Source organism: Centroberyx gerrardi, chromosome 4 (genome assembly GCF_048128805.1).
Source record: "Centroberyx gerrardi isolate f3 chromosome 4, fCenGer3.hap1.cur.20231027, whole genome shotgun sequence".
Lineage (NCBI taxonomy): Eukaryota > Metazoa > Chordata > Actinopteri > Beryciformes > Berycidae > Centroberyx > Centroberyx gerrardi.
Window position 1 is genome coordinate 539,482 of NC_136000.1, and position 26,778 is coordinate 566,259.

The 26,778-nt window shown below is 46.6% G+C and overlaps 1 protein-coding gene across 1 annotated transcript in view; it reads left to right on the forward strand.

The window, feature by feature from the left end:
- immp2l (inner mitochondrial membrane peptidase subunit 2) overlaps positions 1-26,778 on the forward strand; it is a 123,538-nt gene that overhangs the window by 15,654 nt on the left and 81,106 nt on the right. The window contains exon 3 of the mRNA XM_078283193.1: positions 151-254. Within this exon, the coding sequence (XP_078139319.1) occupies positions 151-254 (104 nt within the window). The remainder of the gene's footprint in view (positions 1-150; positions 255-26,778) is intronic.

Genomic DNA, 26,778 nt, shown 5'->3' on the forward strand with positions numbered 1-26,778 from the left:
TCTGTTTAGTTCTGCCCTATTACACCGTACGCTGACTCATCACTACTCACTGCTGTGTGTGTGTGTGTGTGTGTGTACCTGTATTTGACTGTGTGTGTGTATGTGTGTTCATATCATCATGTATATGTATACATGTGTGTGTGTGTGCAGCCCTTCCTGAACCCGGACGGCGTGTCGGAGTGTGACGTCGTCCTTCTGAACCGCTGGAGTGTGAGGAACTTCCAGGTCCAGCGAGGCGACATCGTCTCCATCGTGTGAGTAACTTTATGAGTTAATTTACACAACAAACAACAACAACAAACAACAAACAACAAACAACATCCATAACACCTTCACGTGGAGTCCAGAATTCAGTCTGGAAAAGAGTCTCATTTAGTCAGCCAAGGACTTCAGTTCCCTTCTGTCCCATCATCTGGTTTGATGTTGTGCTGTCAGTCATTCAGCCGCCAGTCTGCCCTCAACACCCATTCAGTGTCATGATGTTAAAACTCTGTAACTCTGTTAAATCAGCTGTTGATGTTCTTCTCATCTCCGGCTCCGTCCAGTAGTTAGTTGTGTTTTTCTTCTTGGTGGATAACCGGCCAATCGTAGACGAGGTGACGTCACCTCCAGATGTTTCCAGCAGCTACAGTGGAGTTTGATATGAGAAAATGTTTCAGGATGTAAAACATCAGCGGTAAACGTCAGGTTTTGGTGTCAGTCCCTCAGAATCAAAGAGCGAGGGCTTCTTTCTAGAGCCGCCATTTTGCACCAAGAGACGTTCAACAATCATACAGGGAGAAATCCATCGTAGAAGAGGAGAGAGACCAGTTTCTCCACCACAGGAGCAGGAGAGAGACCAGAATGCACTGCAGCAGCAGGAGAGAGACCAGAATGCACTGCAGCAGAGAGACAGGATGGGTTTGGTAAAGGGTGACTCACTTTTTCATGACTGGAATAACTCTCACTCTGCTATCACTCTCTCTCTCTCTCCATGTAAAACCAACAGCTGAATGCAACAAATCCCTGCCCCTTCTCTGGAGGTTGTTGAAAGGCATTCTGGGAAACGTAGGAAATCACTAACTGCAGTAGCAGCAGACGAGGCAGGTTGAGGGAAGCAAAAAACAAGTAAATTCCAACACAGACATGAGCTTTTTGGGTTTCTCGCAGTACTGCAGTACTCATACTGGTCCTAATACTCGTACTACTACTACCTCACCCAAGGGCGTAATTTACGGGGGGGTCGCGACCCCTCCGATATCACAAATACCACCCCCCCTCTTCATTTTCAATGAGAGGTGCACAGGGAGACGCGGAGGAGCGGGTGGATTTGCAGGCGGAGCTCTCGTGAAAAAGTCGCATTCGTGCTCGTATCGTGCACACGCCACTCGCTCGCCCGCTCGCTCGCTCGCCCGCTTGCTCGCCCGCCCGCTCGCTCGCCTGCCCGCTCGCCCGCTCACTCGCCCTCTCGCCCTCTCGCCCGCTCAGCCAGAGTTCTGTTGTCTTTAACTTTTTGACACCGCGACGCAGAGTTTCACCACACAGCTGATTGTCAGTGGACACCATGTCACCTGACGAGTGAAATGAGTTTGTTCTGTTGTCACTGAGTTTGAAAAATGGAGGAAAAGTTGATTCTTGAGGTCTGTGATTTCCCAAAACTTACTGACTGCTTTCTAAGCTGCCGGGACGTTAATGAACCCGAAGTGTCGGTGCAGACCGGTGTATCAGGTGTGTACATTCGGTTCAGTAGTTATATATGGCTGTGTAAACATATGCAAACGTTAGCTAGCTAGCTGTCTTTATAGCAGCATCATCTGGACTACACAGCTGTGCTTTGCGGCCGTTTCTATGGTTACCATGCGCGGAGCACCAGCTGTTTTTTCCCTTCACGTGAGGCGCGGTGAGTGCCGGTGATGTCCCGCTGAACGAGGCGGTGCAGTCCGCATGCGGCTGGCGCCTCCCGTGTAAAAAGAGAGCGAGATACAGGCAGAACTACACACAGCAGCATCACATGGTATCTGTGTCTGAAGACCCAGCCAGGAGGCACAGACAATATCAGTAATATCATGTAATTATTAATGTTAGCATGCATAAAATATTAGTTACTGCTAACCCATTGCTCATTGTTGGGTTTGGTGGAGACTTTCTGAACTGCCGCTCAGGACCAGCAGGCCTCTCAGGACCTGCAGGCCGCTCAGGACCAGCAGGCCTCTCAGGACCTGCAGGCCGCTCAGGACCTGCAGGCCGCTCAGGACCTGCAGGCCTCTCAGGACCTGCAGGCCGCTCAGGACCTGCAGGCCTCTCAGGACCTGCAGGCCGCTCAGGACCTGCAGGCCGCTGAGGACCTGCAGGCCGCTCAGGACCTGCAGGCCTCTCAGGACCAGCAGGCCGCTCAGGACCAGCAGGCCGCTCAGGACCTGCAGGCCGCCCAGGACCGGCAGACTGAGGCTTCACATGACGAGACTGACAGATCTGACCGGTCCGAGCCGCTTGATGCTGCTCCCAGTTTTTTAATGCAAGGTGTTTTCTGTGAAGCCTGTGCAGTGCGGGTGAGGGGGGTGAGGGGGGTGAGGGGGTGTAAGGAGGACAAACCTAGTTCCATAAATCCCCCAAGATGGCTGCCGCTCCCGGTCCGGGCGTGTCGTGCTGCTGGAGTTTTAAAATGTTCAGACTCTCCCTGGCAGAGCGGAGAGAGGCTGAGCGGCAATTTAACCTAATCTGACGGAGAGCGCTCAGATTTCGCTCTTTCTTTGTGGCTGAATTGAAGAAGCCCCCCCCCCCCCCCCCCCCCCGGCGGTGGGTAATGATCCGGCGGCGCAGCATCATACAGCCGGACAGGCACTAAGCATATAGAGCTGAAACCCATCGGGGCGTCGGAGGCGTTCTGCTGAGCGCAGAACGTCTTGACATTTAGATTCAAGCCGCCGTCCTCCCGGCATTATCGGCTCCCCGCACCCTCCCCCTGTTTGTCTTCTGAGCTTAACGCCGCCTGTTTACCTGCAATCCCTTTGAAAAGAGGGGATTTTTCTCGAAGCAGCAGACAGTTGAGTTCTCCACATGGGAAGCAGATCTGTATCGAAGCCCCTCGTCGCCCGGGATTTCTTTAAAATCCCTCAAAAAGCTGCGTCTATCATCCGCCAAGAATCTCGCCTTGGATTTAAATTTCAGATGTGATGTGGCTTCGCTGCAGGGAGACTGACTCCTGCTTGTAATTGGCCCTCATTTTAAAAGCAAATTGTTCAAGGGAATATGCCGGTCCGTAGAGTAATATCTTATTTACAGAATACTCCTCATTTCCAGGCCGTGCTGCTAGGAAAATGATTGTGCCGCTGTATTTCTGAGCGCTGAGCGCTGCCTCGGGTGTTTGTCATGCTCTCAGCGCAGACCATTACAAACCTGATTGATTTTATGTTCGGCTGTGAACAGAACCATTTGCCTCTGAGCAGCCGGAGAACACATTTCTGCAAAACATCATTTTCCCGCGGACGGGGAGGAAATGTTTCTCCCAGGTTATAAATCGGCGTCACGAGAGATGAATAGACTCCAGTTCCCGGCTCGCTTGGTTTTGTTTACGACGGGCGGTTTGATGACAGCCATCTTGGATCAGCAGGGGTGGAGGAAACGGCGGAGAAGTTCCACAACTTATGAATATTCATTGAAAACTCAGCAGCCGTGGAAACCTTCAGAAGCTCCGCCTGGTTCCTCTGCAGCGCCGGCCTGTCGCTGTTTTCTCTGGAAGAGGAGAGCAGCAGGAGAGCAGCTTCATCTGGTCATCCTGGGTTCGTCAGGCTGTTTGAGGCCCAGTTCAGATCTGCAGGTCCTGGAAACGTCTGGAAAAGTCTTAATTCCCTGGAAATTGTCCCAATAAGAGAATCTATAATAAAGACTGTTGTAATCTCAGGTTTCACTCTCACCGCTGTCTCAGTTCAGTACTAAACCAGCAGCTAAAACCTTCCCATATGAGACTAAATGTGATCAAACTGGTCTGATGATGTGGGTCTGTCTGGGAAACGTTTCAGAAGCCTTGACAGCAGAGTCTTCAGCTGACATCTTCATCTATGTGACTATTAGCTTTAATAAATAGAGATGTTTTACTGAATTACAGATGGTTCCTATCTTCTTATTCTCATCCAAAATGCAAAAAAAAATTTAAAAAAAAACACTGAGGGGAAAAAACAGAGAAAAGAGATACAACTGTGCAGGTGATAAAAATAAAAAAGCCTTTGGGGTCCTAAACACATCACACCTGAAGAGAGAGAGAGGGAGGGAGGGAGGGAGAGAGAGAGAGAGAGAGAGAGAGAGAGAGAGAGAGAGAGAGAGAGAGAGAGAGAGAGAGAGAGAGAGAGAGAGAGAGAGAGAGAGAGAGAGAGAGAGAGAGAGAGAGAGAGAGAGAGGACAAACTGAGACAGATGACATGAAACAACAATACAGAAATAACAAGGAAAGGAAATAAATGAACTGAGAGAGAGAGAGTGTGTGATGCAGGATGGATGGATGGAGGTAAACGCAGTGTGTTTGGTCAGGATAGATGAGAGCAACCACACACACACACAAAGACATAAATGGACATAAGCATACACACACACAGAAGCTCTGGTCCTGTTTCTTGTAATGTAGTAATAATAATAATAATAATAATAATGATGATAATAATAATAATGATGAGAATACATTTTAGAATATAGGATAAAATTTCTATAGCACTTTTCTAAAAGCAGTTTAAACTGCTTTTTCATAAAAACAAAGAGAGTAATCTGCATAAAAAGGAGATAAAAATGGGAAACGAATTCAAAAGATACTCGATTAGAAGGAAAATGTAATTAATACCTAAAATAAAATAAGATAAAAAAGAAAAAGATTACGATAATGCACCCACTTGTTTCATGTGTTCAGCATTATTCGGTTTTTTCTGTCCCTAAATCAAGTGAAGTCAAACCAGCTGGACTTCACCTCACTGACAGAATATGAAACATTCACACAGATATTTCATATTTTCCGTCTCCGTCGGAGCGTCAGACTGCAGCAGCTCGTCCCACGTGTTAATAAGAAATTAGCAGAAGGAGCCGCGGCATCTCGCAGCTCAACAGATATTTATATATTTATATATTTATATATTTATATATTTATATATTTATATATTCCTGTTCAGCAGAGCAGGAAATGAAGTATTCATATCTTCTTTGCTTTAAGATTTATGACCGCTCCGATTGCTAATTAGCTAGTAAATAATCTCATGTAGTACAGTAAGCAGACTGCAGAGCCACTCTGTCACCGCTGTTTACAGCTCTACATCCAGGCTGACTGGATGCTGTGTGTGTGTGTGTGTGTGTGTGTGTGTGTGTGTGTGGAGGGAGGTGGAGGGGGGTGGAGCTATGGGACTGTGGATGAGGCTGTCCGTCTGTCCATCAAACATGATGATGTCTCAGGTGAAATGTCAGACTGGTCTGATTTTGGCGGTGGAGCCAGACAGGAAGTCCGCCTGCTGGAACCGGGTTAGCGTGTCACATGTGTTACCGCTTCTCCCCACGGGGCGCCATGCGGCCGGGGCAGAAAGTGGTGCTTTCAGGTCGGTTTGCACAGAGCCTGCGCTTCATCAGATGGCCTCTAGAGGGCGTCTTTGACTGAGATGCAGTGTTTCAAGTCAAAAGTTGATCAGAGTAGAAATGGATCTAAATGGATCGCTAATGGCCCTGATGTGACATCACATCCTGTCTGTCATGTGAGATGTGCAGACAGCAGACCAGCAGACTGAACTTAACATTCCACACTTCCAAACTCTCCTCTAACTCGTCTTCTGCCCTGCAGACTTTAACGGTAGGTGACGTCATCTTGTGGTATTTAAGTAACGTTAGTGGAATTAGGTCATTTAACTGTCGCAGTGCTTCAGTGCAGAGAACTGAACGGGTTTGCTCAAGTCTGATTGCGCGGCGTGATTTCTGCTACCTCGGGGTTAAAGTTCACCGATTCTGATTTCAGCCGCTCGCCCCGCGCCGCCCGCTATCCCATCATGCTCCACGCAACGGTTTGCCGCTTCTCATTGAAAATGAACGGAGGCGGAGCGGCTGGCAGCGTCTTTACTGAGACTCATCTTCACTTTCTGTTCTTCTACTGACCGGCCTGATGGAGGCGCTGCAACTAAAGACCAAAATGTTTCACTTTAAAGGCCTGAACTCCTACAACAAGAGTCCAGTCATCCAGCTGTTCTTACAAAATACACTGACCGGCCCGATGGAGGCGCTATAGTTCAAGGTCAAACATTTTAACATCTCGGACACCACTGGTCTGATTTTGACAAAACAGTTCTGCTGGTGTTTTTTAACTGTATTGTCGATATTGTCTGTGTGTCGCTGCGTACTTTCTGTCTTTGCTTTGTATTCCTGCCTGCAGATCAGATGCCCTGTGGGATTAAATAAAAACTGAACTGAGAACAGCAAACTGAGCTTACGTGAATTTACACAACTGAAAACTTGAAACACGTTCAGTAGAATGTATGAAAGGGAAGTTCAGGTAAAATTCTGGGTTACAGCTTTATGAGGCTGCAGAATAACAGCAGTAGATTTATTGAGGCAAACAAGAAATTAGTGTAGAATAATTACATGAAAAATATACCAAAATATGAAATGTATGCATTATAGAAAATATAAAAGCATCAGTATATATTCAGTATGTAATAATGAGAGGGAAATGGTAATGTGCAGAAAGCAGACATGTGGATGTGAACTCAGTCTCCATGATGTTTACAGAACAGAGTCCAGCAGCTCTTCAGGCTCCTCCTCTCCTCTTCTTCCTCCTCTTCCTCCTCCTTTTCCTCCTCCTCCTGTTCCTCCTGTTCCTCCTTTTCCTCCTCCTCCTGTTCCTCCTCTTCCTCTTCCTCCTGTTCCTCCTGTTCCTCCTCTTCCTCCTCCTCCTGTTCCTCCTCTTCCTCTTCCTCCTCCTCCTCCTCCTGTTCCTCCTCTTCCTCCTCCTCTTCCTCCTCCTGTTCCTCCTCCTCCTCCTCCCTCAGTCTCCTGACACATTGAAGACAGGATGAAGGCTGTATGTTACAGAGGGACGGAGGTGAAGAGGGAAACAAAATCCTTCATCTATCAGAATGCCTTCTGTGTTGACTGAGGCCACAAATACAAACTCCTTTGTATTCAGGCTTTCATTTAGTTTATTAACATTCAAATTAGATCATATTTCATGAAAGATGTGAAAATGTAGAAAAATCAGAAAACTTCTTTTCCTCAGTGGATAAAGTCAGAATGATTTTCCTGTTTCATTCTGATGAATAACTTCCAGAGGGATTTGTAAAAATGTTTTTGTGATGAATTATTTACAAAATATATTCTGAAAATCTCTATTTTCTTCTATTTTTTCATGTAAAATACCACATAAAATAGAAATAACAAAAATGATACCAAAACAAGCCAAGGCCAGATTAATATATAATGTATAATTGAAATGTGACACAGAGTCACTTAAAATAACCATTAAAGTGTTTTTATTTATTTAATTTGTGCTCGATGCAGCGTCGCTCCACACTGAGCCGCTCTGCTGTTACACACAGCCCCGACTTCTGCTGCCCTGTAAACCTTAACGATAGGTAACATTATCACCTGTGGTGTCTAAGTGATGTTAGTGCAATTATTTAACCGATTATTTAACCGATTATTTAACCGATTATTTAACCGATTATTTAACCGATTATTTAACCGATTATTTAACCGTGTCGCAATGCTTCAGTGAACTGAACTGAACACTGTGAGTCTGTCCAGGACCTGGGCTGGCTCTACATAGATCTTCCTAAGCCTTCTACAGTGTAAAATTCATGTTTCAAGTGACTTTTCTTTACATGCTGCCTGTTGTTTATATCTGAGGCGTCTCAGACCATCTCTGACCGGCCGCCCCTCCGACCGGCCGCCCCTCCGACCGGCCGCCCCTCCGACCGGCCGCCCCTCCGACCGGCCGCCCCTCCGACCGGCCGCCCCTCCGACCGGGCGCCCCTCTGTCCGGCCGCCCCTCCGACCGGCCGCCCCTCCGTCCGGCCGCCCCTCCGTCCGGCCGCCCCTCCGACCGGCCGCCCCTCCGACCGGCCGCCCCTCCGACCGGCCGCCCCTCCGACCGGCCGCCCCTCCGACCGGCCGCCCCTCCGACCGGGCGCCCCTCTGTCCGGCCGCCCCTCCGACCGGCCGCCCCTCCGACCGGCCGCCCCTCCGTCCGGCCGCCCCTCTGACCGGGCGCCCCTCTGTCCGGCCGCCCCTCCGACCGGCCGCCCCTCCGTCCGGCCGCCCCTCCGACCGGCCGCCCCTCCGTCCGGCCGCCCCTCCGACCGGGCTCCCCTCTGTCCGGCCGCCCCTCCGACCGGGCTCCCCTCTGTCCGGCCGCCCATCCGACCGGGCTCCCCTCTGACCGGGCTCCCCTCTGACCGGGCTCCCCTCTGACCGGGCTCCCCTCTGACCGGGCTCCCCTCTGTCCGGCCGCCCCTCTGTCCGGCCGCCCCTCTGTCCGGCCGCCCCTCTGACCGGGCTCCCCTCTGTCCGGCCGCCCCTCTGTCCGGCCGCCCCTCTGACCGGGCTCCCCTCTGACCGGGCTCCCCTCTGACCGGGCTCCCCTCTGACCGGGCTCCCCTCTGACCGGGCTCCCCTCTGTCCGGCCGCCCCTCTGTCCGGCCGCCCCTCTGACCGGGCTCCCCTCTGACCGGGCGCCCCTCTGTCCGGCCGCCCCTCTGACCGGCTGCTTCTTGCTGCTCAGTGCGATGTTCCTCTGAGGTTTTGCATTGGTTTTTACAGATGAACAGTGACATCACGCCTCCGTTCAGACTGGTAGAGCTGGGAAACTTCCGGTCTGAAGAGAGGCATGCTGGGAATCATCCGTCTCCTCTGCTCCCAGCATGCTCAGCAACTCTCTGCTGTCTGTCTGCATGTTAAGCTACCGCTCGGCTCTGCAGCCTGTGATGGACGGAGGTCAGGGTTTTGTTGTTGGAGGTGAGTTTGAGTGTGACGATGATTCATCCTCAGCTTCAGGCTTTTTTTAGACATCATTATGGAGACTCATCTGTCTCTCTGCTTCTCTCTCTCTGCTTCTCTCTCTCTGCTTCTCTCTCTCTCTCTATAAGAAGTAGTTGGCTGCTGTTTTTATTTTACTTCTGCTGATCTGGAGCTCCGGACCGAACTGTCTCTCTGTCCTCCATCCTCCATCACCTTCTTCTTCTCCTCCATCCTCTCCTCCCTCCATCCTGTTTTCCTGCTGTCCGTCAGTCAGACTCCGCTGGGAGGAAAACAGGAAGGAGAGCGCTTTGTGTTTCTGCCTGAGAGCAGGAGAAAGCAGAGAGGTCTCACTCTGCCTCTGTTTCCAGGAACCACGAACATCAAAACCAGAGTCTGCGTTCAATCCAACGATGTTCATGGAAAAGTCGTGAGATATTGTCTTCTATTGCCGATATGAAGGGAAAACAGTTTTTGGTAGATTGTCCTGTTGGTCATCTCGGTCATTAAATGATGAGAACATGGACACCAACATCATCCATGTGTCCCTGGTAGATCGCTGCTCCATGCTAACATGTTAGCATACACTGTGTTGAGTGATAGTATCCTCAGCATTTACACTTAGAGTGTGCGTTCACATCAAGCATCTCTGGACCGATGCAGCTGAACAGGCCGAAGGATGACCTTTGACCTCTGGTGGCACCGGCAGTCTCAGTCCTCTAACAAGAGACCTGCAGCTCCAGCTACAGGAAACCTCCCAGGACAGAAGGTGTGAGGATGTTGTTTTTCTGTTACAGCAGGATGTTGACAGCCAGCATGAGCTGAAAACTGAAGGCAAACTGCAGCTGGACTGACTCTTATTCTACTTCTGCTGTTCTCACCTGGTGTGAAGAGCAGAGACAGTCCAGAGTTCAAGTTACAGGAACTGGAATCAGATTTGTTTTGAATCGCCACCAAACCTCTCTCCAATAAACGAGCTACTTGTGAGTCATGTGACTTCTGTTAACAAGCCCTGGTTGGCTTGTAACTGGGCAGTGTGAACCTTAACCAACAGGATCTGCCAACAACTGGTGAATTCTTTAATGGCAGAGTGGCAGATCTGCTTCTGTTGCACTTATCTTCCATTCAAACCATCTCAGGTTTATTTGGACCAAATTGCACCGAAGCAGAAAGTATTGTTGACATCCAAAGCTAAAATTTTATTTCTTGGTTTAACCAATTTCTCATCTCACTTCTGCTGGGGAAGTGGTGTGGAGCGATGGATCTGTGGCAGCCGAACGTCTCTGATAGGAAAAGTATGAAATCCTCGGCTTCAACCGGGTTCTCATTTCTTCACTGCAGTGTTTTCTACTGAGCCATGAAACCAGTCAGAGGACGTCTGCTCTGCAGCCGGGCCGTTTCCAATTAGCAGGAGCTGAAGAGAAAAAGTGTTTTCATGGAATTTGTTATTCCCTCCTCTACTCTAAACATTTTTTCTGGTACTTGAGCATGTGAGACACTGAGGAAGAGCGTGGATTAATAAATGCCACGGAAATACTTTTCTGCCTCATTCTGTCCTTGATGTTTAGTTATTTAGTTTTCTGTGGATTCCCTCCGGCCTCGACTCGTTCATAAAGCAGATCAGGTCCCTCTCTCCTCCTCTGATCCAGAGACTGAACACTATCAAACTACATCACTCCTCTATACTGAACACTATCAAACTACATCACTCCTCTATACTGAACACTATCAAACTACATCACTCCTCTATACTGAACACTATCAAACTACATCACTCCTCTATACTGAACACTATCAAACTACATCACTCCTCTATACTGAACACTATCAAACTACATCACTCTATACTGAACACTATCAAACTACATCACTCCTCTATACTGAACACTATCAAACTACATCACTCTATACTGAACACTATCAAACTACATTACTCTATACTGAACACTGTCAAACTACATCACTCTATACTGAACACTATCAAACTACATTACTCTATACTGAACACTATCAAACTACATCACTCTATACTGAACACTATCAATCCTATCCCACTATCCCGGTGTGGTAAAAATATTTTTCTGAGCTGTATCTAACTAATAAAAGCAGTGAAGCTTCACATCTTTCTGCCTTAATTTAACTTTAATCTTCTCACCTTTGCTGTGAATTATCACACAAACCCTCCACTCTTCCTCTCACATTCAGAGAGAAATATTCTGTCTCATCTTTTAAATCCCTAGTGAAAAGCTGCTGTTATAGAAAAGCCTTTTATAATTGTTTTATTCCACTCACCTTTTGTGTTTTTTTTTCTGCTCTTTTATTATTTTTATGTTTCTGTCCTGCTGTTTGCTTTCTCTGATTTTATTGCCTCGGTTTTACTTCCTGCTCTCTGCAAAGCGTTTTATAACTTTGTTTTGAAAAGTGCTCCATAAATAGAGTTATTATTATAATTATTGTTATTACTGCTGTAAAACATCGTTGGCACAGAGCGTCGTGGGACTGGACAGACTGAACTGTCTGTCCTCTTGCAGCCAGCGCCTTGCAGAAACCCAGACAGTTCTTGTCAATAAAGATAAATGTTTCGGAGACCCGCAGCTTCTGCCAGTGACATTACAAATCCTCGCTCCGCGCCTCGCCGTTCGGCTCTGTTGGCCGGGGCGCGGTCCTCACTGAGGTCCTCAGAGAGCCTGACTCACTGAAGCGATGAGCGGCCTCAGAGCCTGAAGCCTCCTGCTGTTATCTCTCATCTGAGCCGGACAGCGGGAGCTGGAGACGACGCTCCGCTTAAACCATGAAATATGACCTACAGCCTGAGGCTGCCCCCCCCCCCCCCCCCCTCCCTCGACAGCCTGCTTTAAAAGTGACAAATGACAGAGGCAGGCCAAGGGCGGCCCTGGCACCAGGGCCGAGTATCAACAGAGGAATTATCCCGCTAATCTCAGACTGACTGCGCGGCGCCGCCTCCGACGCTGCGCAGTCAAATTCTGCCTCAGCTGCAAAAGTTGAATGTGACGCCTGACTGAAACTTCTGCTATCAGATATTCTCCTGCCTCAGTGAGCGGCGAGGGCGTGTAAACAGGAAGATCCATGTGAAGCAGATCAGGACTTGTCATGTCGAATCTCGCCGCCGCCGTCTGGAAGCTTCTCTCTTCTGCTGAGACTCTGAGCAAACTGCCACCTCCTCTCTCTGTGCTCTGCACCGTTCTGTCAGTCATGTCGTCCTCGCTGCATCCAGACAGCCTGGCTCCCTGTCACCGCTCCCCGCTGTAGTTTCACTGCGTTGCCGAGGCAACGAGTGGATGCTGCGCTATCAGTCATCTCCGCCTCTCTCTACCTCCGGTATTCAGCCTCTCCCAGGCTGAACCGGGCCGGTCCTGATTCACAGTGAGGCTGCTGCTGCACATGATCCACAGCTGACATGTGAATAAGAGATGGACAGGAGGAGGTGCTGTGTGATGTGAAAACATGTTGTCTTCACTGTCTCCACTGTCTTCACTGTCTCCACTGTCTTCACTGTCTTTACTGTCTCCACTGTCTCCACTGTCTCCACTGTCTTCACTGTCTCCACTGTCTTCACTGTCTTCACTGTCTCCACTGTCTTCACTGTCTTTACTGTCTCCACTGTCTCCACTGTCTCCACTGTCTTCACTGTCTCCACTGTCTTCACTGTCTTTACTGTCTCCACTGTCTTCACTGTCTTTACTGTCTCCACTGTCTCCACTGTCTCCACTGTCTTTACTGTCTCTACTGTCTCTACTGTCTTCACTGTCTCCACTGTCTTCACTGTCTTTACTGTCTTTACTGTCTCTACTGTCTCTACTGTCTTCACTGTCTTTACTGTCTCCACTGTCTCCACTGTCTCCACTGTCTCCACTGTCTTCACTGTCTTTACTGTCTCTACTGTCTCCACTGTCTTCACTGTCTCCACTGTCTCCACTGTCTTCACTGTCTTTACTGTCTCTACTGTCTCCACTGTCTTTACTGTCTCTACTGTCTTCACTGTCTTTACTGTCTCCACTGTCTCCACTGTCTCCACTGTCTTTACTGTCTCTACTGTCTCTACTGTCTTCACTGTCTCCACTGTCTCCACTGTCTTCACTGTCTTTACTGTCTCTACTGTCTCTACTGTCTCTACTGTCTTCACTGTCTTCACTGTCTCCACTGTCTCCACTGTCTTTACTGTCTCCACTGTCTCCACTGTCTTTACTGTCTCTACTGTCTCCACTGTCTTTACTGTCTCTACTGTCTCCACTGTCTCCACTGTCTCCACTGTCTTTACTGTCTCTACTGTCTCTACTGTCTTCACTGTCTCCACTGTCTCCACTGTCTTCACTGTCTTTACTGTCTTTACTGTCTCTACTGTCTCTACTGTCTTCACTGTCTTTACTGTCTCCACTGTCTCCACTGTCTCCACTGTCTTCACTGTCTTTACTGTCTCTACTGTCTCCACTGTCTTCACTGTCTCCACTGTCTCCACTGTCTTCACTGTCTTTACTGTCTCTACTGTCTCCACTGTCTTTACTGTCTCTACTGTCTCTACTGTCTTCACTGTCTTTACTGTCTCCACTGTCTCCACTGTCTCCACTGTCTTTACTGTCTCTACTGTCTCTACTGTCTTCACTGTCTCCACTGTCTCCACTGTCTTCACTGTCTTTACTGTCTCTACTGTCTCTACTGTCTTCACTGTCTTCACTGTCTCCACTGTCTCCACTGTCTTTACTGTCTCCACTGTCTCCACTGTCTTTACTGTCTCTACTGTCTTCACTGTCTTTACTGTCTCCACTGTCTTTACTGTCTCTACTGTCTCTACTGTCTTCACTGTCTTTACTGTCTCCACTGTCTCCACTGTCTTTACTGTCTCCACTGTCTTCACTGTCTTTACTGTCTTTACTGTCTCCACTGTCTCCACTGTCTTTACTGTCTCCACTGTCTTTACTGTCGCCACTGTCGCCACTGTCTTTACTGTCTCCACTGTCTCCACTGTCTTTACTGTCTCCACTGTCTCCACAGTCTTTACTGTCTCCACTGTCTTCACTGTCTTTACTGTCTCCACTGTCTCCACTGTCTTTACTGTCTCCACTGTCTCCACTGTCTTTACTGTCTTTACTGTCTCCACTGTCTTTACTGTCTCCACTGTCTTTACTGTCTCCACTGTCTCCACTGTCTTTACTGTCTTCACTGTCTTTACTGTCTTTACTGTCTCCACTGTCTCCACTGTCTTTACTGTCTCCACTGTCTCCACTGTCTTTACTGTCTCTACTGTCTCCACTGTCTTTACTGTCTCCACTGTCTTCACTGTCTTTACTGTCTTTACTGTCTCCACTGTCTCCACTGTCTTTACTGTCTTTACTGTCTCCACTGTCTTTACTGTCTCCACTGTCTTTACTGTCTCCACTGTCTCCACTGTCTTTACTGTCTCCACTGTCTCCACTGTCTTTACTGTCTCCACTGTCTCCACTGTCTTTACTGTCTTCACTGTCTCCACTGTCTTTACTGTCTCTACTGTCTCTACTGTCTTCACTGTCTTTACTGTCTCCACTGTCTCCACTGTCTCCACTGTCTCCACTGTCTTTACTGTCTCTACTGTCTCTACTGTCTTCACTGTCTCTACTGTCTCTACTGTCTTCACTGTCTTTACTGTCTCCACTGTCTCCACTGTCTCCACTGTCTCCACTGTCTTTACTGTCTTCACTGTCTTCACTGTCTTTACTGTCTTCACTGTCTTCACTGTCTCCACTGTCTCCACTGTCTTTACTGTCTCCACTGTCTTCACTGTCTTTACTGTCTTCACTGTCTTCACTGTCTCCACTGTCTTTACTGTCTTCACTGTCTTTACTGTCTTTACTGTCTTCACTGTCTCCACTGTCTTTACTGTCTTCACTGTCTTCACTGTCTTCACTGTCTTTACTGTCTCCACTGTCTTTACTGTCTTCACTGTCTTCACTGTCTTCACTGTCTTCACTGTCTTTACTGTCTCCACTGTCTTTACTGTCTCCACTGTCTTCACTGTCTCCACTGTCTTCACTGTCTCCACCGTCTTTACTGTCTTCACTGTCTTCACTGTCTCCACTGTCTTCACTGTCTTCACTGTCTTCACTGTCTCCACTGTCTTCACTGTCTCCACTGTCTTTACTGTCTCCACTGTCTTACTGTCTCCACTGTCTTCACTGTCTTCATCTTGACTGTCTCCACTGTCTTCACTGTCTTCATCTTCACTGTCTTCATTTTAACTGTCTTCATCTTCACTGTCTTTACGGTCTTCACTGTCTTCACTGTCTTCATCTTCACTGTCTTCATCTTCACTGTCTTCATCTTCACTGTATTCATCTTCACTGTCTTCATCTTGATTGTCTCCACTGTCTTCACTGTCTTCATCTTCACTGTCTTCTCTGTCTTCATTTTAACTGTCTTCATCTTCACTGTCTTTACGGTCTTCACTGTCTTCACTGTCTTCATCTTCACTGTCTTCATCTTCACTGTCTTCACTGTCTTCACTGTCTTCATCTTCACTGTCTTCTCTGTCTTCACTGTCTTCATCTTCACTGTCTTCATCTTCACTGTCTTTATGGTCTTCACTGTCTTCTCTGTCTTCATTTTAACTGTCTTCATCTTCACTGTCTTTACGGTCTTCACTGTCTTCACTGTCTTCATCTTCACTGTCTTCATCTTCACTGTCTTCACTGTCTTCACTGTCTTCATCTTCACTGTCTTCTCTGTCTTCACTGTCTTCATCTTCACTGTCTTCATCTTCACTGTCTTTATGGTCTTCATTGTCTTCACTGTCTTCACTGTCTTCATCTTCACTGTCTTCATCTTCACTGTCTTCACTGTCTTCATCTTCACTGTCTTCACTGTCTTCATCTTCACTGTCTTCATCTTCACTGTCTTTACAGTCTTCACTGTCTTCATCTTCACTGTCTTCACTGTCTTCATCTTCACTGTCTTCATCTTCACTGTCTTTACAGTCTTCACTGTCTTCGCTGTCTTCATCTTCACTGTCTTCATCTTCACTGTCTTTACGGTCTTCACTGTCTTCACTGTCTTCATCTTCACTGTCTTCACTGTCTTCATCTTCACTGTCTTTACGGTCTTCACTGTCTTCACTGTCTTCATCTTCACTGTCTTCATCTTCACTGTCTTCACTGTCTTTACAGTCTTCACTGTCTTCGCTGTCTTCATCTTCACTGTCTTCACTGTCTTTACAGTCTTCACTGTCTTCGCTGTCTTCATCTTCACTGTCTTCACTGTCTTCACTGTCTTTACGGTCTTCACTGTCTTCACTGTCTTCACTGTCTTCATCTTCACTGTCTTCACTGTCTTCACTGTCTTTACGGTCTTCACTGTCTTCACTGTCTTCACTGTCTTCATCTTCACTGTCTTCACTGTCTTCACTGTCTTTACGGTCTTCACTGTCTTCACTGTCTTCACTGTCTTCATCTTCACTGTCTTCACTGTCTTCACTGTCTTTCCAGTAGCAGCTGTTCTGTAGTGATGACAAGGCTTTTACCTGTTCTAGCAATATGTTAATGGACACTCTTTCACATCATATCCATCAAATAAACCAATAATGTAAATTCTGAGCCTGGTTCTTCCCGGCCCCTCAGTGTTTTGCCTGTAATCTTTTCAGTTAAATCAGGCGGCTGCAGTGTTTTATCTGCTGGCCGGTCGGCTCCCTCAGGGTTTTTCGTCCCTGCGGCTTCGTCTTCCCATCCATCAGCCTGCGGAGCGGAGCGGCATCACGACCTTCTCTCATTTGGAAGACAACGATTTCCTGTTCATGAGCCATTGATTTTCATTTGCATTGTTGACGGACGTGAAGCCGCTCGCTCTGCGCAGAGAAACCGCCAGAATCACCGGAGATACACGAGGTCAACACTACAAACACTTATTATTATTAAGTTGGGACTTTTTCATGATGTGACATCAGTTTCATATCGACTCGACGTTGACTTGACGCAAAGTTGAGATTCTTGGGCGGGTTCCAACACCTACAGAGACTCTTTTCAAACCCAAATACACATCAAATAGCGTCTGTTTACTGCAGAGACGCTGTTTTCATTAAAGTATAAAATGTGCTTAAGTCAGAAACGACTATCTTTGAACATCTGGGACTGACAAAATTCTTTGTAAGGTAAAGGTTCAGTTTCTGATCAGAGGTTTAAGGTGAGCAGCTTGGCCGGCTTGTGTTTACACTTTATTACAAAGCTTTGTTCAATACTTCATTCTGATTGGCCAATGAAGGCATCTAGAGGTAAATGTTAAAGATGTGAAACAGTGGTCTGTTATTCACATCACTCTGATGTGAAGAAGTTCGCTGCAGTTTGCTGATTTCTGCTCAGTTGAAGTGTCTCCACCTGGTGGCAGAAAGTCGTTACTGCAGACAAACACTCAGCTAACGAGGTTAAAACATGAAGATTACTTTATTTATTCAGAGAAACTAACTTTAGATCGCTGCTTAGAGGCTGAACGCAATCTGACCTGATTTGTTTATGTTGCTATGGTTACAGCGCTGCTACAGTGTAGCATGGATGCTAGCTACAGATGTTGCTATGGTTACAGTTCTGCTGAACTGTTTTTTGGTGGAAGCTTATAAATGACTTTAGCTTGTAGTAAAATCATTTTAAATTAATATTTGGTGTCAGGTGATTCATGTCTTAGTCTCTGTCTAATAAGGTTGATGAAGTACAGGAGCCTCTGCTTCAGTCGGGTCTTTGTTCACCTGTCTGGTTTATTAGGTGATGATGACTGTCGCTGTGCATCATCTGTTCTGAAGCACACTGACTGACTGAGTTCAATCCAAACAACAGTAAACTAGAACCTCCTTCAGTTTTCATCATCAAGAAAACCAATAGAAACAAATCAATCAATTAGAATTTCAGAGGAGCATGACTTGATTTTCTTTTTCCTTTAAAAGACCCAAACCTCATCTGACTTCTACCAGTTTGATATTTATGATGAATTTAACTCTCAGTCTGAACAGCAGCCTGCAGGTATACTGCTGTTACTATGACAGCCTCTCTCTCTCTCTCTCTGTCTCTCTGTCTCTCTCTCTCTGTCTCTCTCTCTCTCTGTCTCTCTCTCTGTCTCTCTCTCTCTCTCTCTGTCTCTCTCTGTCTCTCTCTCTCTCTGTCTCTCTCTGTCTCTCTCTCTCTCTCTGTCTCTCTCTCTGTCTCTCTCTCTCTCTGTCTGTCTCTCTCTCTCTCTCTCTCTCTCTGTCTCTCTCTGTCTCTCTCAAATTCAATTTTTATTTTTTCAAATTCAAATTTGCTTTATTGGCATGAATGTCACAACAACAATATTGCCAAAGCATCAAGAATCAATGAAACAAAACAATACTAACACAACATTAAGATTGATACATATTAATTATATATATACAGTATATCCTCTGCATGTGTGTGTGTGTGAGTGCTGATGAGGGTTTATGTTTAGGGAAGGATGAAGGGGGACAGCAGCCATATTGAAATGAATCCCCAGTTAACAGTAATGTTATGGATCCTATAGGAACAGAGTCATTCATTCAGTGACCATCTCCCCAATTACATTTCAACAGATCACATCATACTGTGTGTGTGTGTGTGTGTGCGTATGTGTGTGTGTGTGTGTGTGTGTGTGTGTGTGTGTGTGTGTCTCGGTCACTCACTGTCCCTCAGGTTGTGGCATGTTGATACATATCGGGCAGCAAGATATGCCCTGTCTCCTTCTCCTAGGAGTATTTTTAATTTTGAGAGGTCATTAAGCTCTTTGAAATCTGAAATTACAGAGTTGAACTTGTTAAAGTAAACGTTATTTCATCGAATGTTTTACATTGTAGGAGGAAGTGCATCTCTGTCTCAACCTCACCTGTCCAACAGTGACCACATATTCTGTTTTCTTTTGGTCGCCATGATTTTTTGTGTCGTCCTTTTTCGATCGCCAATTTGTGGTCGCTGAGCCTGAACCTGGTGAGGATCTGTCTCTGCTTCCTATCTCTGACAGTAGAGAGATATTCTGCCAATTCATAATCTCTTTTTAGGGCCAGATAACATTCTAATCTACTTTGGCTTTTAGTTTCTTCTTTCCAATGTTCCAAATAGGTTTCTTTATATTGCGTTATAATTTGGTTTACTCTGGTTGGTGTTGGTGCAGCAGTGTTGGTGTGAGCCTGGTCAGAGTGTGTCTGAGGGCCGGTTAGTCTCAGCACCAGCTGACACAGCCGACTCTTTTCTGGGCTCAGCTCTTGGGTTTGGAGGGCTTTGGAATGGAGGCTGTCTGGGGAACTGGATTTAAGGTGATTAAAAAATTTGAGTGCTCTCTTTTGAATGTTAATTATCAGCGGGTATCTGCCTAATTCTGCTCTACATGCATGTGTTGGTGTGTTTCTGTGTACGTGTAAAATGTATCTGCAGAATTCTGCATGTAAAGATCCTGTTGGATGTTTCTCCCAGCGGGTGAAGCTGTGATGACTGAGTGACCCCAGACTTCACTACCATACAGCGCAATGGGCTGGATCACACTATCAAATATTTTAAGCCAGATTTTAACTGGAATTTGGAAATTATAAAATTTTCTCTTAATTGCATTTAGAGCTCTTCGAGCTTTTTCTTTTAGTGCATTCACTGCCATGTTGAAACTCCCTGATGCTGTTATGGTTATACCAAGGTAGGTATAACTCATACTATGTTCAATGATATGATCATTTATGGTAAACTGGTATTTGTTCTCCTGACATCTTGGGCGTTTTTGAAAAATCATGACATCAGTTTTCTTCATATTTACTGCCAGGGCCCAGTTCTGACAGTACTTTTCTACTCTGTCCAGCTGTTGCTGTAGTCCTTGTTCAGTAGGAGACAGCAGAACAAGCTCATCAGCATAAAACAGAGACTTCACCTCTCTATCTAGGAGGGAGAGGCCAGGAACAGCACACTGATCCAACTGAACAGCAAGTTCATTTATATACACGTTAAATAAAGTCGGACTTAAGTTGCAACCCTGACGAACACCTCTTCTCTGGGTGAAGAATTCAGTTTGTTTGTCTCCAATTTTAACAGCACACCTATTTTCCAAATAAATTGATTTAACCAGATCATACATTTTGCCCCCTATACCACAATGCAGAAGTCTGTAATAGAGCCCTTCATGCCAAATCGAGTCGAAAGCTTTCTTGAAATCAATAAAACAAGTGAATATCTTACCATTTTTTGTTTGGTGTACATGTTTGTTATTTAAAGTGTGAAGGGTATATACATGGTCGGTGGTGCGGTGTTTTGGGAGGAAGCCAATTTGATTTTTACTCAAGATGGAGTGTTCGTCAAGGAAATCTAGTATTCTTTTATTTAGAATACTACAGAATAATTTACCCAGACAGCTGCTGACACAGATGCCACGGTAGTTACCAGGGTCTGATTTGTCCCCACTCTTATGGACGGGGGAAACGAGCCCTTTGCACCAGATATCAGGAAAACATCCTGACTGTAATACCATATTGAACAGCTTCAACACTGCACCCTGCATCTCTGGGGTGCGTTTGAGCATTTAATTTTTAATGCTGTCTGGACCACAAGCTTTCCTTGTCCGGAGAGATTTTGTCTGTGTGGTCAATTCTTCCCAAGTAATTGGGAAGTCAAGGGGGTTTTGGTTGTCTTTAATTGTTTCTTCTAATGTTTGGAGTTTTTCTTTTATAATACATTGATCTGAATTCATTAGATTTATTGGTATGTCTTTGTACAGATTTTCAAAATGTGCTCTCCAGATGTCACCATGTTGGATGGGTAATGCTTGTGGTTGTTTTGTGTTGAAGTTGTTCCACATGTCCCAGAATTGATTTTGATTAATGGCGTTCTCAATATCTTCAAGTTTTATGTGGGTATAATTTTGTTTTTTGTTCCTAATTGTACGTTTATATTTGCTTAAAATTTCATTGTACCTAATGTGTAAGGCTGGGTTGTTTGGTTGGCGATGTTTTTCATTTGCTATTTTTCTCAGGTCTTTTCTGATGGTCTTGCATTCTTGATCAAACCATTTCTCAGCGTTTTGCCTTTTAACAGGCTTCCGTTTTTGTTTTATAAGGTCAGCTTTAATAGCTGCCGTATGAAATATCATATTGATATCATCAATGGCCTTGTTTACACCATCTCTGGTAGGGACATATTGATTTTGATCATATATTGATATGTCATTCATCAGATCAGGTGAGTTCAAGGCCATGATGAATTTGTCTCCACTGTCTGGGGCCCATCTGTAAGTAGGATTTAATTTATACAGCTTACTGGGTTCCCTTTCTGTGTCACTCATTTGACCTGAGAGTTTAAAGAACACATTTATTTGGTTGTGGTCTGAGAGGGGGGATTGCTGTCTGACAGTGAATGCACTGATAGTGGAGGGGTCTATGTCAGTGATTGCATAGTCTACTACACTGGACCCAAGAGCTGAGGAGTGTGAATCTCCCTAAAGAGTCCCCTCTGAACCTCCCGTTAACTCTGTACAGGCCTGAGGCCGACAGAGATGCACCACCTCTCTGCCACTTTGATTTATTTCAGGGTCAAGGTTGTTCCGATGGGTGACGGTTGGTGTGGTAAACAGGGGAGACTGACCAAACACATGGTTGTTGCCTTGTGGGTTGATGACATCAGGTTCAATTCCTGTTCGTCCATTCAGATCTCCAGTTAGAAGCACGTTTCCCTGAGCCTGGAAATAGGTGATTTCTGAATGGAGAGTTTCAAAAATGTCTTCTTCAAAATAAGGAGAATCTACTGGGGGGATATAAATAGCACAGAGATATAGATCCCTATCAGTTATGCCCAGGGTTTGATCTAACCTTAACCAAATGTGTGATTTACCCTGTTTTACTGGTGAGATCTGATGGCAAAGGTCTCCTTTATACCACACCAAGATCCCCCCCGATGTTCTGCCCTTGCGTATGTTTTTTAATTTTATAGAGGGCACTATGACTTCAGTATATCCTGGAGGACAGTGAGTGAGCAGATCATTTTGACACCATGTTTCTGTCAACACAATTACATCAACGTCTTTGATAGATTTCATGAATTCAGGGTTTCCACTCTTCAGCTCAAAGGTCGAGGAGTGGAGACCCTGAATATTCCAGCAGCTTATATGAAATGAACGCATTAAAACAATCAAAATGGACCTGTATAGTGAGACAAATATTAAAACACCTACAACTATCTATACATTTACAATACTGAATAATAATTTGACATTGAATTCCATGGAGGCATGTACTATTTTCACTAATACTACCACTGTATTGACTACTACTATTGCTATTATTGCTATTATTACTACCACTAACTAACAATACATTTCCATGTTGTTCTGTTACTCAAGTGGGAAAGTGTTCTGAGTATGTACATCTTAGCTGAACAGAAGCCGGGTGCACAGGGTGTGCAGCATCTCCCTGATGTCTCCCAGCTCAGAGGTAGCAGGGGGGGCGGCTGTGGCAGCAGGCTGGGCTACAACTGCTGCATAGCTCCGCTGCTGTGGGTGGGGGGGGGGACCGGGGGCAGGTACTGCTGTATAGCTCCGCTGCTGTGGGTGGGGAGGGGGACCGGGGGCAGGTACTGCTGTATATCTCCGCTGCTGTGGGTGGGGAGGGGGACCGGGGGCAGCTACTGCTGTATATCTCCGCTGCTGTGGGTGGGGAGGGGGACCGGGGGCAGCTACTGCTGTATATCTCTGCTGCTGTGGGTGGGGAGGGGGACCGGGGGCAGCTACTGCTGTATAGCTCCACTGCTGTGGGTGGGGAGGGGGACCGGGGGCAGCTACTGCTGCATAGCTCCGCTGCTGTGGGTGGGGAGGGGGACCGGGGGCAGCTACTGCTGTATAGCTCCACTGCTGATCCTGCCCACCAACCCGATGCTGGGTTGGTGGGCAGGGGCTGAGGAGGGGGAAGGTAGCCTCCTCTGGTTTTGCTTCATAGTGGTGAGGTGGTGGGCGCGTGGGGGGTGGGAGGTCCAGGCCGAACTGTCGTGTCTTCTCACAGCAGGGGGGATGATCCTGGGGTGGTGATGGGCAGGAGGAGGTCTGGGATGGTCTCTAAAGCTCCTAGTAGAGGAGGGGGTGGAAGGACTGCGTCCCAGGGCCGTGTCTTTGAGGGTCTTTGCAAATATATTCACCCTCTCTCTGTGTAGATGGAGTCCATCATAGAGGTCCCAGGTGCCAATGGTTGGGTGGAGGGCCAGGTGGACATTGGGTAAGGTGGCACATCCTCTTCTGATCTCCATATTAATGTCATGGATGACATGAGGAGGGGTGTCTGTCCTAGGCAGCAGGGTGGAGACCACAATGCGGGTGTCGGGGAACTCCCTACTGGCCTGCTCCGCCATCTTCCTCACTGCCTCAGCAGTGTCCTTACGGAGGCTGTGTATGGAGATTTTTTCCTATCTTTATGCAAGAGCGTGGTCTTTCAATTTGAGAGCATGACTTATTGATTTCACGTTCAGATTTTGTAATGCTTTCCTTCAAACCTTGCCCTCGCACTCAAATATCTCCTGCTTGCACTCAGATAATGTTGCTTGCACACAGATTTCCTGCGCTCCAGCTTCAGCCCTTCTCCTCGCACTCAGGCTGCTTCTGTGCGCTCGTGAAACTTCTGCTCTCGGATTTCTGCTCTGCTCTTGGATTTTTTTGTGCAACAACCCTGTCAAAATTCCCCAACCAATAGAATGCCAGGTGTAGTGTTGACCAATGAAATGATCCCTGCCTCGTTGCGGGCGCGTTCGCTTTACTTCTTAGAGCGTCCCGTACGGGCGGTTACTGTTTAACCGGGTTCATCCACTCCCGCCCTCCAGGGCTTTATTAAATACGACTTTTGGAATAAAAGGACAGTTAATGTATATACCAGCGCCTGTACTTTTTCGTTTACTATAATAGCTACATAAATTAGTAGCCGTATAGCACACCGGCCTCCCGTCGGTGTGCTAGAAGAGAAAACGACGTCACCTTCATGACTCAGGAGCGTGAGTCTTGCGGATCGCTGGCCAACATGGACCGCCAAAGTCAAGGACCTCAAGTAAGTTTTTTATTTTAATGGTGCTATTACTTCCTTCAAATTGAATTGGTTAAGTCATATTTGCGGCACAAGAATGCATCCATGATAATATGCTTGGCTTTCAAGTGTTGTACGTTATGGGAACATTGTTGCTAGGCAACTAACAACAAAATGGACACCGCCGTGTTTCATTTTTTTCCTGTATTTTAGTGTTTAGGAATGGGGAAAGTACCAACAGCAAAAGTAACCAGCTAACACATTAAGACAGTAGAAAACAAAAGTAAATTCACTGAGCTACTACATTTTAAAAACGCAATTGGTGTGTTGTGTATATATCCTTCTCTTCAAATGATGTTTACCGTTGCTGTGTCAAAGTCTGCTCTATCAGAAAGGTTTCACATATTGGAAATACGATAAACACGTCCCCACTTGCAGGTATCATATTCATATCTGTAACATATCTACAATTAAATCAGTTACATTGCAGACATTAAGCACTAGCTTTCCAGTTGAACAACGAGGGGTCTGTTACTGTTAAAGCTGAGGAAATCCTTAAATTAAATTGTGGGGACGTGTTTACGCATATTATCATGGATGCATTCTTGTGCCGCAAATATGACTTAACCAATTCAATTTGAAGGAAGTAATAGCACCATTAAAATAAAAAACTTACTTGAGGTCCTTGACTTTGGCGGTCCATATTGGCCAGTGATCCGCCAAGACTCCCGCTCCTGAGTCATGAAGGTGACGTCGTTTTCTCCTCTAGCACACCGACGGGAGGCCGGTGTGCTATACGGCTACTATTTTATGTAGCTATTATAGTAAAAGAAAAAGTACGGGTGCTGGTATATACATTAACTGTCCTTTTATTCCAAAAGTCGTATTTAATAAAGCCCCGGAGGGCGGGAGTGGATGAACCCGGTTAAACAGTAACCGCCCGTACGGGACGCTCTAAGAAGTAAAGCGAACGCGCCCGCAACGAGGCAGGGATCATTTCATTGGTCAACACTACACCTGGCATTCTATTGGTTGGGGAATTTTGACAGGGTTGTTGCACAAAAAAATCCAAGAGCAGAAATCTGAGAGCAGAGCAGAAATCCGAGACGTTTCACAAGCGCACAGAAGCAGCCTGAGTGCGAGGAGAAGGGCTGAAGCTGGAGCGCAGGAAATCTGTGCGCAAGCAACATTATATCTGAGTGCAAGCATACAGTTTGAGCAGAAGCAGAGCAAATCTAAGTGCAAGCAGGAGATATTTGAGTGCGAGGGCAAGGTTTGAAGGAAAGCATTACAAAATCTGAACGTGAAATCAATAAGTCATGCTCTCAAATTGAAAGACCACGCTCTTGCATAAAGATAGGAAAAAATCTCCATAGCTGTGCAGGTCATTTGTTCCTGTGTGGATCACCAGGCACTGAGGGCTCCTGAGGGTCTCCTTTTTCAACAGCTTCATTGCCTGGCCTGTGGTGCTGCAGCGTTTAGACAGCACTTTCTTACCAGGAAAAAGCTTGTTTGTGTCCAGGAATTTCCCATTAGAGTCAGCCAGCAGGACCGCTTGTGGGGCTTGCTCTTCAGGCTGAGTGGAGGGGAGCTGGGATGGGCAGAGCTGGCTGTTGGCAGCTGGTTGTGTGGATGTATCAGGAGGTGCCAGGGTGTTGTTGGGCTGGGTGCAGAGCAGAGAGGGTGGGACAGAGACAGGGCAGGGGTTTGAGACACTGGCAGGGAGAGTCTGTGTCTCTGTACTTGTCATTGTGGGGACTGATGAGAGTTGGTCTGTCAGGCGTTGGATTTGCCTGGTGAAGCTCCTTTCTCTTTTCTCAGCATCTTCCTTCACTTTGGCTAACTGAGCACGGAGCACACTGTTCTCCTGTTTGAGTGCCTCTAGACTTCCTCTGAGGTCAGATGCCAAGGCCTGGTTGTCTCTCTTGAGCTGCTGGAGCTCCTCTTTAAGCTGCTGTAGAGTGTTGTCTGGGGGGTCAGACAGCCTGGCCTGGGTCAGCTCTTTGAATTCAGCAAAGTCCAGCTCCAGCAGGGCCATACTCTCCTTCAGCTGGTTGGTGGAGCTGGCAGGTGTGGGAGGGGCAGAGATGGACAAGGTGGTGGGGTTCTCTACTGGGCTCTCATCATCTTCACTGTCAGAGGGGACATTGATCCTCTTGGTGTCCACTTCAGCTTTCAACAGGGGGAAAGCCTCTTCAAAGGACTCCAGGTTGGCTTCATTCCCTTGGACCATGACCTTTCCTTTGGTGTAGTATGTGATGGTAAGCAGAGGGTCATCTTTGTCAAGGTGTTCATCTTTACAGATCTTTAATCTGCCTCCTGAGCCGATGCCCTCGCTGGATACGTATGCATAATTGCTGCACAGAGTATCTTTCCAGATGTAGATGGAGTCAGTGAGGAATATGAGGTTGTTCTTCTTCCTTCCTTCTTTTTGTTGGGCGTAGTCAGTGAAGAGGACCTCTGGGTTTTCACGCAGTGTCTTCTCCTTGTGTTTCTCCCTAGCTGCTCCACTCTTACATGTAGCGGGGTACTCGACCTCCCTGCTCTTCGCTCTGAGAGCTGTGCTGTGCTTAGCTGCCTGCTGACCGGTTTCCATGGCGACCACTTGTTTACTCCAAGGGGAGCTAGGCTAACTTTTACTTTGCTAGCTTTTCTAGCCTATAGACACCGGCAAAAAAAAAGAAAAAAAAACTAAACTACGTACAGTTTACCAGATATATTAATGTTGCCAACAAGGATCTGTTAATTTTTCTTCTTGTCTTCGTAAAATAACTCTTCTGTCAGCTTCTGTAGTGCAGTTTCTCCTTTGGAGCGCTGGTAGCAGTGGCAGGTAACAGTTAGCAGTTA